The 15,455-nt window shown below is 40.6% G+C and overlaps 1 protein-coding gene across 2 annotated transcripts in view; it reads left to right on the top strand.

Moving 5' to 3' along the window:
• TRAPPC9 (trafficking protein particle complex 9) overlaps positions 1-15,455 on the top strand; it is an 800,742-nt gene that overhangs the window by 417,488 nt on the left and 367,799 nt on the right. For both annotated transcript variants that reach the window (XM_019553127.1, XM_019553118.1), the window contains one exon: positions 10,075-10,228. In XM_019553127.1, the coding sequence (XP_019408672.1) occupies positions 10,075-10,228 (154 nt within the window). The remainder of the gene's footprint in view (positions 1-10,074; positions 10,229-15,455) is intronic.

Below are 15,455 nucleotides of genomic sequence, written 5' to 3'. Positions count from 1 at the left end.
AAAAAAAAAAAAAAAAAGGGTCCCCAGCTGCTGTTCCTGTGGCGTGGCCTACCCATCCCAGTAGTGGTAGGGAAATTGGTTGTGCGGGTGCACCAACCTTTGCCACACTAGGCACCGTTCCTGCTCCCTGCTTCAGATGATCCATGCAAGCAGGAAGCGTAGGAGGTCAGGAATGAGAAGGCTAACTGGCTGCAGTTAGCAAAACATCTCCTGGTGTGGCTCAAAATATGGCACTGTGATGGTGCTAAATGGAGACGAAACACTTATATGATGTATCTTTAATTAAGATAATGCAAACATGTCTCTAAATTTCTTAAGGGAGTGAAAAGCTATTGATTTATAGTTTCTCTTTCCCCGGAGAGGAGGAAGGTTTATATGTGACGCATTTGCATTCTGCTATCTAAATTAAGTGCCGAACTCTAAGTTTTCTGAAATTGCTAATGATTTTTCATTGTAAAAGCACGAGCTATTTGTCCAGTGAAATTTCAATGAAAATGGGATATGTATTGGAGAGAGTGTGCAATCCTTCCTCATTTCCAATGTATGGCTTGTAGGAGTGGGCTTAGAAACTTTAAGATACAACAATCACAAGCACTATCATATAATTTCATTTCCATTGAATGCTTAAGTTGAACATAGTTTCATTTAAGTTTAAATGTTTAACTTCTATACAGTGAAACTATTTTATCTTAACTTTATAGCCTCTGAAATATTTAAAATCAGATACATATCCCATAGAAATTTAGAAATGTCAGCATTATGGGCCAACTTATCTTTCAATTCAATTATTTTAAATAAAGAATTAAGCTGTAAGTGCATATTTAAAAAAAAATTAATTGACCTTTCAAAGATTAATGGAAAAAATAATCTTTTGCTCTGCATGGTTCAGGTGTTAATGCAGTTCTTTTTTCTTTCATAAAGTCAGTTTTGGGCCAGGAGAGGAGCTGATTCCTGTGGGTTCTTTAGCCATTTAGTTTTACAGTTCTGTCTCATTAGAAAATATGAAGTATGGATTGATTTTTTTTTTTTTTTAAATAGTGAAAATATTAACATTCATCATGAGTTTGTACATCCATTTAGAATACTAATCTTGTATGCAGATGTTCATTATATGGAGGGTTGTTTTATGGGGGAGGGGGTTATAATATGTTTAAAATCAATTTTCAGCCATCAGTATGCCATTTGTTTATCTCTCCAACTGTTGAAATCATATTAGAAATATGTTATTTGTGTTTGTAATGTTTCATGATATAAAATATTTTATGTAAAATGAAGTGAAGCGGCATACTCTGAAGGTATCTGGGTGTCAGGCAACCATCTGCAAGGTGGTGTTTTGCGTTCATATTTAGACACTGCTAAATTTCTTTGCCAGGTAGAAAGGCAGGTTTTATTGAATCTGTCAAAAGGATGAACAACATCTTTTTCCTTGTGTTTCATTCTCCCCAGGAGCACGCTTCGATCTCTGGTTTTACTGCAGCTTACTCCACACGTAGGAACTATGGGCAGACACTAATCCACCTAGGCAGTGCATTCAGGGCTGGACAGATGCACAGGCAAACTAGATGCATGCATATGGCCCTAAGTAAAGAAGAGACTCAGTTGTGCTTATTTTACATATTATAATTATTGAATGAAAAAAAAAAGTAATATGAATTTACAGTATTAAGTAGGGGCCCACAAGCTTGTTTCTCTCAGACCCACGAAAGGATTAATCCAGGTAAATATTTGATGCCTTGCCCAAACCGGGTGATCCATATTGACAGAATCATGCACCTCGGTAGGGGTGGAGCCTGAAGAGAAATAATGATTCTAGTGCTGAGATAATTAGGTGGTATCTGAGCAGGGTTGATTTTGATCACCCTCTAATTGTGTGCCTAAATGCCCCTGAATTCCACCGTAGAGGTTGATTAGGATCTGGTCTTTTGCAGCTAGGATGATTTCCCTCTGTATCTCTCATTGATAGTTCATAACCAAGGAGAATAACCTGAAGAGATGACACTGAAAAAAAGAAGCTAATCCTCCTCTTTGGAAGGGCAGTACAAAACCTGGGGTGAACAGTGCCCTGTGCACTAGTCAGTGAAGTGCACAATGCGAATTAGAAAGCTCTTCATCCTGGTTGTTAGGGGTCATCGTGTCCTTGTCAAGTCACCTCTTAGAGAGAACCAGTTTACAGCTTACTGCACACGTAGGTAACTGGAAAGGTTGGTTTGAAAGGGGAGCAGTCATCATGACTCTCTGGACACATCAGAAGAAGACGATGTCAGAGCAAGGGCTTGTTTTTGCAGCATAAAGTCTCTTTTATTTAGGAAGCGCCTTACCTACCTGAGTTTAGAGAAATGAGGGTTGTTAAGCAAACGGATCCTTTATAATTCTGTTTTCTTTCCACCTTTAATCTTGTTTTGTTAGATTATCACAGTATGGGCAGTTCTCACAGATATTCCCCAGGAGAAGGGATTACCATTGACTCCTACCTGAGAAGCTGAATGATACTGTGTTACTGTCTCCCCCTCGCAGGCCAAGGACATGGCCAAAGCAGGAGACGAGAATTCATGCGAGTGCTGATCACAGCTCCGTAGGGAACGGAGCAGCCGTGCTCATTGTGGCCCGTGTTTGCACTGCTTTAATTTGAACCGGCATTATTGGAAGGGTACTGTGGGGATATATGGCATGTATACTGTACTGTACTAATTGCATTAGCTGGGAAGGTATATTTTGTGTTCCTTTCATCCCCTTCCTCTCCACCCCACACCCATAAGAAGTCTTCTCTGCCATGCTTCTCATTCTCATGGTAGACAGACAGCAATATTTCCAGTAAGGCAGTAATGCATATTACGGGAAACTGGAATGTACGGTGTCTAACAAATGCTATGCTGCTGTACTTGAGAGACCTGGTTTACTGTCATTTCAATGACTGCTGCACCAGTATCCCAGCACTTTCTGGCTGTGGAAAGATTGTCCTTTTTTCCATAAGCAGTTCTGACATATGACGTGGCACAGCTCCGTGGAGCCGTACTGTATTGCACCAGCACGACCTTCTCTTCTTTTTTCAGTTAATTTGTATTTGACTAATTTGCATCCCTGTACCAACGTTTGGTCAATCTGAATAGCTGTCACAATAACATGAACTCATTTCATGACTAAAGCCAGTAGCTTCAAAACACGATTGTTTTAATATTCATGAAAACTCGTGTCAATTCCCTTCCCTGTCCCTCCCTGGCAAGGTTATCTTTGGAGAGCTGGAAAAAGACATGGGTGGGGGGCTGGGAGAAACTCTTTCCCTTGTGCAAGTGTTGGCCAGGGATATTTTTACATAATGCAGTATTTTTATGCAAATACCTCATGAGTTATTAAAACCATCTCCTCTTAGAAAACTGAGTTGCTATACTTAAGGTAAAGTGGGTTACAATGAAAATGTAGTCCCTTTTTAAAGAAAGTGTATATATTTTTTAAGTTCTTGGATTTTAGGATGTCATTGATTTTTAGTTTTCATTGTGGACTGTAAGTACTATGAAGGATTTGGTACCCTGTATACAATAACTTTGCAGTCCTGTTGATGCAGTAGCTTTAGACCAGGAACGAATGGCTGTCGTTATAGCCATCCTTTCTTCTTTCTTTCTATTCAAAAGTTTGTACATCTTACAAACGTGAACAAATTATGATAACAAAGAGGGATAGCGGTGCGTAACGCTGACAGAGATTATAAACCATGGTTCTCAATTGAAAATTGAAGGAAAACCTTGTTAGTTTCCAATGTAGTTTAGTTTCATTGTCTGATTCCCAGTGCAAGGACAACATTGAAAATAGTTGCAGCGGGTTCATGCCCTCCATCTCCTGCTTTTGTGTACAAAGGCACCTGATTAGTGTGCATTTCCTAAAATAACTCCCAAATGGGTAAATCTTTAAGTTCTTAAAATTAAAAGTATGGCAACTCTCTCTACCATCCTCCCAGTTCCTCAGTCTAATGTCTTAAAAAGACATGGTTTCTCCATTTGTTAAGATACATTTGCGTACCATAGATCTCTTGAGAAGTGGGGATCCAACATGTTAGAAATGAAGTACATCTTTTATAGGTACCTGGTAGATGCATACTTTTCCTGGTGGATTACAAATGTGGGGTCCAAAGACTGTTTCCTTTTATTAGCATCGACATACAATAGGTGAAGCCTTTCAGATTCACAAAATATTCTGATCCTCGGTAAGTAACCGGCAAAGTAGAATCAGTGATACAAAAATAGGATGTGACAGAACTCAATATGAATTTGTTTTAGGAATGAGAGTGCCAAGAAGATTATGCAATATATAGCTGGTGAAAACTCCTTCCTATAACCCTCTAATATTTTGATTATCTCCATGTTTTATTCACAGTTGCATACTCACTCTGCTGCCTGCCCGCATTGTTAATCTGCTGATTATATCATGTGATATTTTCTCTCAGTAGTTCTCTTTTCTCTGCCTCTTCTGCACAATTTATAGCATTCATTCTCAGTTGGCTCTTATATTATGCTGTCTGTCTCCTTGTGATTTCAGTTCTTGATGCAGTAAATATCATACATGAAGGGCAGGTGGAAATGAGCTAAAATGGATGGAAACCACAAAGGGAAATCTCATCAGAGAACCAAGGGTTGAACTTCTCTGAATAATATTGAGAAGTGTAGTACAGATGAAATTACCAGGATTAGACTAATGTATACTGCTCTGGATATATTTCTGCAGTGCATATGCCTTTTTCTATTTGTGAGTGGAGTGATAGTTTTGTGTATTTCTAAGTTAAAGTTATCAAAGCATTTAAAGACTGTTTTGGCCTCTTTTTCCTGTTTTTATATGTGAGATCTTTACTTTACTTCCTTTTGCATTGATTCAGTTACCTCAAGTTGGGTGGAATGGATGTTCTGTAAAGCTTGAATTAGATTGAGCTATGATAAACCAAAATGAAACATTGATTTACCATAGATATTTTTCAGTGTTCTTTATTTTATTTAATGTATTATTGATGATAAAATAATGGCATTGGTCAGACTGCTTTGGATAAGCCTCTGATTTTGTATGGAAGTAGAGAAAGTTACTCCAAGCTGAAGTGCACCATGAATTATTAGTAAGAAAGATATAGGATGTAATTTAAAGATGTTCTAGGCTTACTGTGAACTATTGGAGAAATATATGTTTTTAAAAGACTTTTCATTGCCAGACGCATAATTACCTTCTTGCCAATAATTGCTGTCACCCATTGAAGATAGACGGCAGTATGCTGATTGGATTGCTTTTACTTGCGTACCAATGATAGGTTGGCTGACATGAGTTATGCGTATATTCTTTGAGAAAAATATTTTCAAGTTTGTGTGCATGTGCTGAGGTCTCTAAATCAGTGGGCTATGTTTCAGACAGGTTGTAAATACTGAATTGAAATGTATTTGGCATTTCTGAAACTGAGGACTTGAACACATGTTCGTTTGTACCACTTCAAAGTGCGCTGATACTTTTTATAGCTCTTTGTAGCATTGCAAAAACAGAGAGTTAGGACGCTTGTGGCACTGTGACAGCAGGGTTTCCTCCAGACTAATTGAGAAATCACTGTGGCCGAGCAGGTTGTCAGGGTGCCATCTCACCTCTCTTACTCGCCCCTTGGAGGGATGTGGGATGTTGTTGGGGTGTGATGTTACATTCGACTGTACAAAAAGGTAGTGCTTCAAAGAAGTTCGTTTAAAACATTCACTTTTTTGTAATGGATCTGCCATTTTTGTGGTAGAGCCGTCATTTTATAGTACTACAAACTGCCCAAATGTATGGATACTTGTTTTTTTTAGTGCTATGAGGATATATGTAGCACTACAAAAGGCCTAAGAGAGTTTGTTGCTGAAATAGGATTGTAGATGTCTAATTTTAAGAATTCAAATTTAAAAGTGCAGACGGGCAGCTTCCTTTTTCATGTACCATGGAGAGACCAGGTAATTTCAGAAACAAACCAAGAATGATTTAGTGAAGTTTCCATTGCCTCTGTCTCATGTGTGTACTTGCGTGTTCAAAAGCCAGGAAGCTCAGCTGGTGTTCATGTAATTGCTTCCATTTCAGTGTGATTTAAAAACAGATGTTATCACATTGGAGTTTTCTGGCTTTTGATAGGTTCTGTTATATTCATAATGTTGTTTAAATGTAGGCCTTTTTCTATCATAGTCTTTGTTTTTGGCAATATTTCCCGCGGTACTGCAAAATCTTATTGCTAGTTCATTTTTTAGGTTTTCTATATCCCCATCATCTTAATGTCTTTGGGGTTTAAATGCAAAGGCTCAGATGATTTTTGCACAAAAACACAGAGAAATTAATGCCTTTTTTGCACTCAAGACCAATGAGATTTGCCATGTGGGCAGGTGGCGGGACCCAAAAAGACAACAGCAGTTGGAGTTTCCAGGAGTAGGGTGTCAGAAGAAAAGCAAGGGCTATGTTTGACCCTTGCTAAACCAAATGGGACATCTGATACCCACGAAAAAGCTAACCTGCATAACGAGTACTTTGCTTGTTTTTTCACCAACCCAAAGGGACCCCCCTGCCTAACATGGAGGGTGAGGGTGAATTTATACCCAACGTTGGTGTAGACCTTGTAAAGGAACACCTTGAAAGGCTGGACACCTTCAAGTCAGCTGGTGCTGACATTGCACCCTTGAATACTTAAGGAGCTGGTAGGCATCATAGCCCAGCCACTGGGAAGGATATTCAAGAACTCATGGTGCTCAGGTGAAGTACCCAAAGATTGAAAGAGGCCAATGTGGTGCCTGTGTTCAAGAAAGGGAGGAAAGTTGATTCGGGGAACGACAGGCCAAACAGCTTGACCTCATTACCTGGAAAGATTCTGGAAAAAATCAGAGACCATTCTTGACAAGTTGGCTGATGGCAGCATCCTAAGGGATAGCCAGCACGGGTTTGTCACAGGTCGGTCTTGCCTGACCAATCTCATTTCCGTCTATAATCAGGTGACAAAAATCACCTGCACAAGGGAAAAGAGATTGAAATGATATATCTGGACTTTAAAAAAAGCCTTTGATCTCGTGTCCCATTAGCTCCTTGTGGAAAAATTGGTCAACTGTGGCCTTGGCTACACCACGTTCCGATGGCTGGGGAATTGGCTCCAAGGTTGGACCCAGGGAGTGGTAGTCAACAGAAGTGAATCATAATGGCGCTCCATGACCAGTGGCGTCCTCCCACGGCTCTGTCCTTGGACCTGTTCTCCTTAATGTCTTTGTTAATGATGTGGACATGGGTGTCAGAAGTGGACTTACCAAGTTTGCTGATGGCGCCAAACTTTGGGGTAGTGTCCACACCTGAGGATAGGCTGGTGGTCCAAGCTGACCTTGATAGGCTTAGAAAGTGGGTGGATAAAAACACAATGACATTCAATATAGAAAAATGCATATATTCTGCCTGGGGGTGGGGAGGGAAACCCGCATCATGCTTATAGGCTTTGCAGTGCTATGCTCGCTAGCAGCACGACTGAAAGGGACTTGGGGGTCATGATTGACCGCAAGATGAACATGAGCCACCAATGCGATGTCACAGCTGGTAAAGTGAATAAAACTTTGGTTTGCATCCATAGAAGCTTCTCAAGCAAATCTCATCATGTCATCCTCCTGCTGTACTCAGCCTTGATGAGGCTGCAGCTGGAGTACTGCACCCAATTCTGGGCTCTGCAGTTCAAGAAGGATGTGGAGAAACCTGAGAGAGCGCAGAGGAGAGCCATGTGCATGATCAGAGGGCAGGAGAACAGACCTTTATGATGAGGCTGAAAGCCATGGGTCTCTTCAGCCTGGAGATGCACAGGCTCAGGGGTGACCTGATGGCAGCCTGTAAGTACGTAAGGGGTGTACATCAGGATCTGGGGGAATGCCTGTTCAGTAGAGTGCCCCAAGTGATGACAAGGTCCAATTGTCAGAAGCTCCTTCAAGACCATTTTAAGCTGGACATAAGGAAAAAGGCCTGGAATAGACTCCCTCCAGAGGTGGTGCAAGCACCTACTCTGGGCACTTTTAAGAAACGTGGATGCTCATCTTGCTGGGATCCTTTGACCCCAGCTGACTTCTTGCCCCTGGGGCGGGGGGCTGGACTCAATCTTCCGAGGTCCCTTCCAGCCCTAATGTCTGTGAAATCTATGAACAGGTAGAAGGGTTTTGGGCTTCTGGTCCTTGGCTGCCTTTGTGAAGAGACGTTACTTAGCGCTTCGGTAAGCAAGCGCATTAAGTAACTGTTGCCACAGGCGTCCCTGCCTCAGTCGTGCTCTTTGACTGTTGTGTTGGGCGAGTCACGTAGCATTAACAGCCTCTCCTGCCTCAGCTGGGGTAAAGCTTCTATCCATCTCAAACCATTTGGCCCTATATTACTCTCTGTGTGTGCAGGTGTCTTGAAGCTTCTCTACTACAGCTACCAAAGGCCAGAAATGAGACTAATCTCTAGCAATAAATCTTAAAGGATTACTTCTTCCTATTTGCTAAGAACATTACATCATTACAACGTCAGTTAAGCCTTCTCTCTAAAAGTCTGCCTGTTTGTTAACTTCAGTTGCTGGTACTTCATTGGTTTTTCTTCATTATTATTTTTTACCCACGAAAACAGTATTCCTGGATGTGGATTTGATGAGCTATCGAGTAGAGACAAACATAACTCCCTCCAGTTGTATGAAGTTTATTGGGGACCCCGTTTTATAGCTGGACTCCTGTTTGAATGGTGATGGAACCGTGTTGCTTTACCTTCTATTTTGCCTAGGTGCAAAATCATCAGCAGTCAGTCATTCAAAACAGCATGCTTTAATTTTTTTACTAATTGTTTTCCTTTGCAGTTTATTTCAGATAAATGATTCTGTGTTTTGACAGCGTGAGTTATTGGATTTGGTAAAACCACATTTCAGTTGGTTTTATGAAGTTTAAATTGCTTTTATGTTTATCTAATTATTGCTTATAATTAAATAGGTGATCATTGAGCACACGGTACACCATAATATATTTTGAACATATTTATCCACACTGTGTGTGTTAAAATGATTGTTTCACTAATTATTTGCTGTAATGCTGTTAACACAAGATGTTGCAGATACTGTCTAGGAGTACTTGAAATGCATGAAGGTGGCCGGTAGCTATGAACTTCATAAACTTAATTTACAAATGATTTTTGTGTACGGTATCTACATGGCTGAATGCAAATTGGGTGCTTATGTTTGCTGACTTGCAAAAGATAATTGCAAAGGCAGATTTTGCACATTTGCAGACTTGGTTGGCTCATGTTAAGAGCCTTGTAAAACTTGTTTTTGTATATTCACTTACTCTTGACCTAGTAATATGAAACAGCATGTCAGCACCTGGGAGGGCACTAATTTATATAACAAAGTGATTGATTAGCATGCAGGGGTCCAGTCCTTTCTAGTATATAGACATGCAGGGTTTGAACCGTAGGCAGAAACTTTGTTCGTACTTGTGAGTTTCATAAGAAAAATTTTGAAGGAACGAAACCAAGACGTGTATTTTATGCAGCGGAAAGGTGCATGTAAGAATGGTTATGTTTACACCAGGGGCATTTTTATATTTGCATAATTTTAAAGTTTTGATTTTATATTTAATTCTGGTTTTATGTGGATTTGGCTTATTAAACTTCCTAAGAAATATGTGCTTTACCATAGGAAGAGTATAATCCTTTGCTCCAGTGTTTGTTGTTGCCACCCCCCCTCCCCCGTTCCTTTGTTGCTCTGGAAGTATTAAACCCTGATCCTGCACTGTTGCAAGTCCCAGGACTGCAAAGCCCCTGTAGATCCCACTGAACTCAGTCATCCAAGTGTTGAATAATTCATTAAAGAAATCAGGTCCTCGGCAAGTGACTGTTTTCTTAAGTTACTAATTTGGATTTTTGTGTGTAGCTTGGTTTGCATTTCCTTTATCATAAGAATACTGCTGTTTAATTACTATTCAGAGTTCATCCCAGTGAAGAAAATAAGTTGCTATATTGTAGTGTTTGGCCTGGTAAAGAAAGCCACGTGAACTGATCTACAAGTGATTCCTGAAAAATTGCTATATTGATCATTCTTTTCTTTTCTCTGCCTTACAGTATGGCTATCCAAGTTGACAAGTTCAACTTCGAGAGTTTTCCAGATTCCCCTAGCGAAGGGGTACAGTTTGCAAATGCAAAGAAGCTGGAAGAGGAGAGACAACAGGCAAAAGGTCTGGAGATTAACAGCAAGTTAGACATTTGCTGGAAAATTATATCCTTTAACAAATGTGTGCTTCAAAAAAATGTATGTAGCCACCTCCTGACACATTTTACTTTATAATTTAAATCACCATTTAACAAAATTATTGAAAAGGGAAACAGAACTGTAGAACTTTACATAATTATAGACTTCTGAAAATTAATTGTACTGTGTAGTATTTGGATTTTGCATGCTGTTCAGGTCTTAATATAATGGTTGTCTTTTTCTGAGTCATACAAGCATTTTGCAGACTTCATCCTGACTTGTGGAATGGAAAAAAATAGTGAAGGTTGATGAATAATGATTTTACAGGAACATTTTTTCTTTGTTTCTTTTCCTTTTGGGTCATTTCTGTTTTTCAGAAGAGGGTAGTTGATTGAGGGAGGATTTATAACATATAATAATGATATTGTTGAGCCTGTAATTGACAGTTAGAACCTGTAATTAATATATTTGACTTCACTGTACAAATCAAATAATATATCTGATATTAGCTTACTGACATTATAGGGTATAACTTCATTTACTATGATGAGGTTTCGCTTCCTTTTTCCAGTATTTAATTTGGGAAATGCTTTTAAGACTTAAAAAGAAATGGAACAGTATCTTAAACTGAGAACATATTTTTGTATTTCTTTAGAGAATCGGTGAACAAGTACAATAGTGTTGCCTCACATTATTTTTAATCAGTAATATATCCTTTCACTATTAATTCATAAGGGATTACAGTAACAAGACTTTTATGTTTAACTTGATGCATACAAGTAATTGGTGTTTAAAAATATTAGGTAAATTCTCTACAGAAGCAAAATGTGAAAAGTGAATATTAGATCATGATCCATCATTAAGCCTCTTCAGCCTGTTAAGGTTTCACTAATAGTGAACTGATAGTACTTGGTTGTGTTGGTTGTGGGTGTGTTGGTCTAAGGGCATATGCAGACAAGGTTGTTTGCTTGGTACAACCCTTCTTCAGGCATAGGGTGAATCTGCTGTTGTTTTGTGCTGTCCTGGAGAAGGGTGATTGTACCCAAAAACTTGCAAAGAACAATTTTCCCAACTATTTAGTTGGTCTAATCAAAAGATATCGCATTTACCAAAAGAACCTTGGTAGCACTTTGCACTTATACTGTGCCTTTCATTCAGTGATCTCAAATGCTTTGTCATCATAAACTGAAATAACATAAAACTATATGTAGTGAGTCAGTGGCACAGCTAGAAATAGAAACTAAGATTCCTTGTGCCTAGTTCCCTGTCCTACTCCTATATTTCATTTAAAAAAGAGAAATGTGACTTAGAAGTTTGCTTTGCTGAACCTAGCAAAACTTCTAATGCTCCCTGGTAGTATGGTTAAGATTCTCCCGCTGGAACTGTAATCCTGTAATCAAGTACTTCAGTGCAGTAAAAACAGACCCCCTCTTTTTTGTGGTGGTTGAGCAATAATATTAACATAAGTTACTTTTACTTTTCCAATGTAGGTACTGAAAGTATTGTTGCTGAGGTAGAAGTTAATGCTCAGTGAAATAAATGGCGTAAATCATGCCACAGTGTTATTTATATCTGTTTGCTGTTAAGGCAATGGTCTCTTCACTAGTAGCTTGTTCTGAAGGGTTTTTTTGCAACCATACAAATTAGAAGTTTGCTTCATTATTTATTTATTTGAATCAAAATGGAGACTGGAGAACAGTGTATAATCTATCTCTGCCCCTTTGCAGGGGTACCAGCAGGGCCACACTCTCCACTCCACAAGGCCCTCTGAAGTTCTGGTTGAAACCAGTAAGAAATGCATCTCAATGGCTAGGGACAGACATTAGACACAAACCAGTTGAAGTGATCAGAACCTGGTTTAGACTTCCAGCAGAACAGATGTTCAGTGCACCGAAATTGATTTGAAAACATGCCTGCATTTTTTCAGTCCCGAGGAGGACCTATCCTGTGCCAGCTGTTCCGTAGTAACTGTTTTATGTGTATGCTTCTATTCTGCAGTAAATAAAGCCAATCCAAGGTAACATCCCCCTGAATGAAATACTTATCTCCATGCAGGGGTAAGCTTGTTTAGTTGATCTTCCACTCCTTGCAGAATAGGAGCATCTGCCCAAATCATGACAACAAAACAGCTGATGTTTGAGAACCCCCTACTTCCCTCTAACTTGGTATAATACAGTTACCCATCTGCACCCGCCGGGCCTCAATCATACGATCCTGTGCTGCCCGGCCCAAGGACTTGGTGGTAACCTTTCGCTCGGTCCCTTAGGGGAGGTGTCACCGATCTCCTGGTTCAGGCGGTCTTCCCCCTTCTTATCCCACCTGCCACGACTTCGATGATATTTCAGTGGTGGAGGGGTACGACTGTCTGATCCTGGCTGCCTCCCTGCGGCCAAGGCATGATGTTCTCCCCTGTACCTCGCCCTATCCCAGCCTCAGCGGTGTGCTATTGTGCTTGCCAACGACCGACCCTTACTTGATGTCGGGTCCCTCCTGATTTTAGTCAGCCCTAGGAAGAGGGCCCAATAAACTCAGACCTTTTCCTGACTCGTGCGAGCTTAGGGGCCCTAGCTCCCTCTGGCTGCGATGCTCACCAGTAACGACACTAAGAGCAATAATGGAAGTGATACCAATGATAATAATAATAACAATAATAGGTCCACCAAGAGGCTACAGTGACCTTACTTCAGCACCCCTTCACAACCTTCCTTATATCTCTGCCCAGGCATGCCTAGCGCAGTGCCATCCCCTTAAACCCCAACTACCCTTCCCCTTAAGGGCTACTATGTAAGCTCGGGTGGGGATTTTCTCACGTAAGTATGCCCTCTGCGTTCCTCGATGAAGGAGCCCTCCCCCGACGGGGTTCCAGTCTGTGTCCTCTGTTGCAAGTGTGAAGGTCTCAGTTGGCCACCTTGTATGGATACCTCTTGCTTCGTACTTCTGCCGGCTTCGAACCCCAGTTGACGAGGTCGCTCCCGTCGGCTGCCCTCGGACACCATCCATATCCAAAGTGCAACATGGGCAGGTGCTTGGATTCCAGCTGGGAATGTGTTTGTACAAAGGCGGTTTCTATGGTAAGACCATTTTTGAGAGACCAATTTCAGACTCTCTTTTTGAACTTTCCATTAATCTTACTTTCTATGTTTGGGTATGTGTGTAAAAGGGATTTATGCTTTAGGGAACAATGCTTGAACAATTTTGCTTTAGATAATAGTACTCTGTCCACAGCTAAAGAAAAAGAAGATATATAGCACTTCTGAACAATTTCTAGTTTAGTGAAATGAATGCAAGCTAATGTATTTCTGCAACCTCGTACAATGAAGGAGGGGTACAAAGATGGGTAAAATGGGTATTGTCGTAGGATTTATACAGGATCCATTACCAGGGACATTAATGGCCCAGGAAAGCCTCATAACACCAACCTCTCTCTAGAATACATGCACTTACAAATTTCATAATTGTGAGAGTATTGTATATTCAATGAAGAAAAAAGTGAACTGCGTTTGTACATTTTTCCAAGCCAGTCGTCTGAGTTGTTTAGAGATTATATTGTCTTAATAATAATTGGGCAGTATTTTGTGAGATTTTCACATTAAGAAGTAGAAGAGTTGCATTTTATTATGTGTGCCAGGAGCTAAGTGGGTGCAAATCATAACGGCATCTCTAAAAATAGTTAGTGTTACAGGTACATTTGGGGGTTGTATTTGTCCCACAGAACTTGAGAAGTATTAACTTGTCTAGTTAGTTCCTACTTGTGCAGGGTCGATCTCTTTTATATATTTACTGCACTCCTTTATCTAGTCACTTTTTCAGTTTTTCAACAAAGGAGGTTTTTATTGTTTAGTTTTGGGACAAAGTATCAGTACAGTTTAATAGATAGAAAAAAATAATAAGCATTCAATTCAGATTTTGTACTGTTGCGAGGAGGTCAGAATTAGTAGAACATACTTCTTAGAAAGAACATACTGCTTTGCCGTTTGAGTTTAAAAATGTAAATTTCAGTAGAGTATAGGTGAGATTTATGGATGTATCAAGAACTTAAGATGATGATGACTTGCTTTTTTAGCATCTGGTAATGGCATCTGATATCAGCTGAGCAGCAGACTACGAGCAGATGGAACGCAGTTTTATCATGGCTAATATTTTCAGCTCATGCGTCTATTAATATTTTCTAAATATTTATTTCTTTTAAACTCAGCATTCTCTATGTAGCCTTTGAATAGTTCCCTTTCTGAGATTTGTTTCTCTCTACTACAAGTCAGAAGGAGTCAGAATTTTCTGGATGCTGTTTCCATTGCAGAGTCCTTCAAGATAAGGCTCCTGCGAGCCTCTACCTTCACACTTTGGAATTTTAGGTTAGGAATTCCCAAATTAGTTGAAGAAAATGAAGTTCTGGGAATGTTCATAGGACAGGATGCCTGAAGAGATCAGCAGGAGGCTTTTTGGGCTGGAAAGGTCCACAAGGGACTGGCTATGAAACAGGAACAAGCAGACCTAGGTTATCCCTGACAGGTATGTGTCCAGCCTCTTACAGCTCTCTGTTGATAGGGATCCATGCCTAATTAGATAGACTGTTCCACTGGAAAGCTACTTTTAGAGTTGGAAAGTTGCTGTTAGTGGGCATGGGGTTTCCAGATGTCCTCGGCGATGGGACGGAATTGGTTCAGGGGCCTTACCATCAATGGACAGGAGGGAAATCTGGCTGTAGTTCCCACAGTCAGATTTGTCCCCCGTCTTGTAGATGGTCACAGTGGTCACGTTCTTGAGATCCCCGGTGTTGTCCTCTTCATCCCAAAGGCAGAAGATAAGCTGGTGGAGCTGTGATGTGAGCTGGAAGCCTCTGGGGGTATACCATCTGGCCCGCAGGCTTTGTTGGTTTTCATTTGATGGATGGCTTACCTCAGCTCTTTGATGGTTGGTGGCTTGCCAAGGAACTCAACCACAGGGCATTGTGGACGGCTTGGAGGGTCTCTTCTGATACGATGGACTCCTGGTTAAGGAGGAGTACGAAATGCTCCTTCCAGCACAGACGGATGGTATCATTGTCCTTGAGGAGCTGTGAGCCACCCTGTGATTGGAGCGGGTTTTGTCCAGTGCAGCGGGGTCCGTGGGTTGTCTTGGTAGCCTAGAACAAGTTACGTAGGTCATGCTGGTCGGCATAGCATGCAGGAGGAGGGGTGGATGTCGTATACTTGGACTTCAGGAAGGCCTTTGATACGGTATCCCACCCCATACTGGTGAACAAGTTAAGGGGCTG

The sequence above is a fragment of the Crocodylus porosus genome, unplaced genomic scaffold (assembly GCF_001723895.1).
Source record: "Crocodylus porosus isolate Cpor-Errol unplaced genomic scaffold, CroPor_comp1, whole genome shotgun sequence".
Classification (NCBI taxonomy): domain Eukaryota; kingdom Metazoa; phylum Chordata; order Crocodylia; family Crocodylidae; genus Crocodylus; species Crocodylus porosus.
Note: the sequence above shows the minus strand (reverse complement) of the source record. Positions and strands in the feature narration are given on the sequence as shown.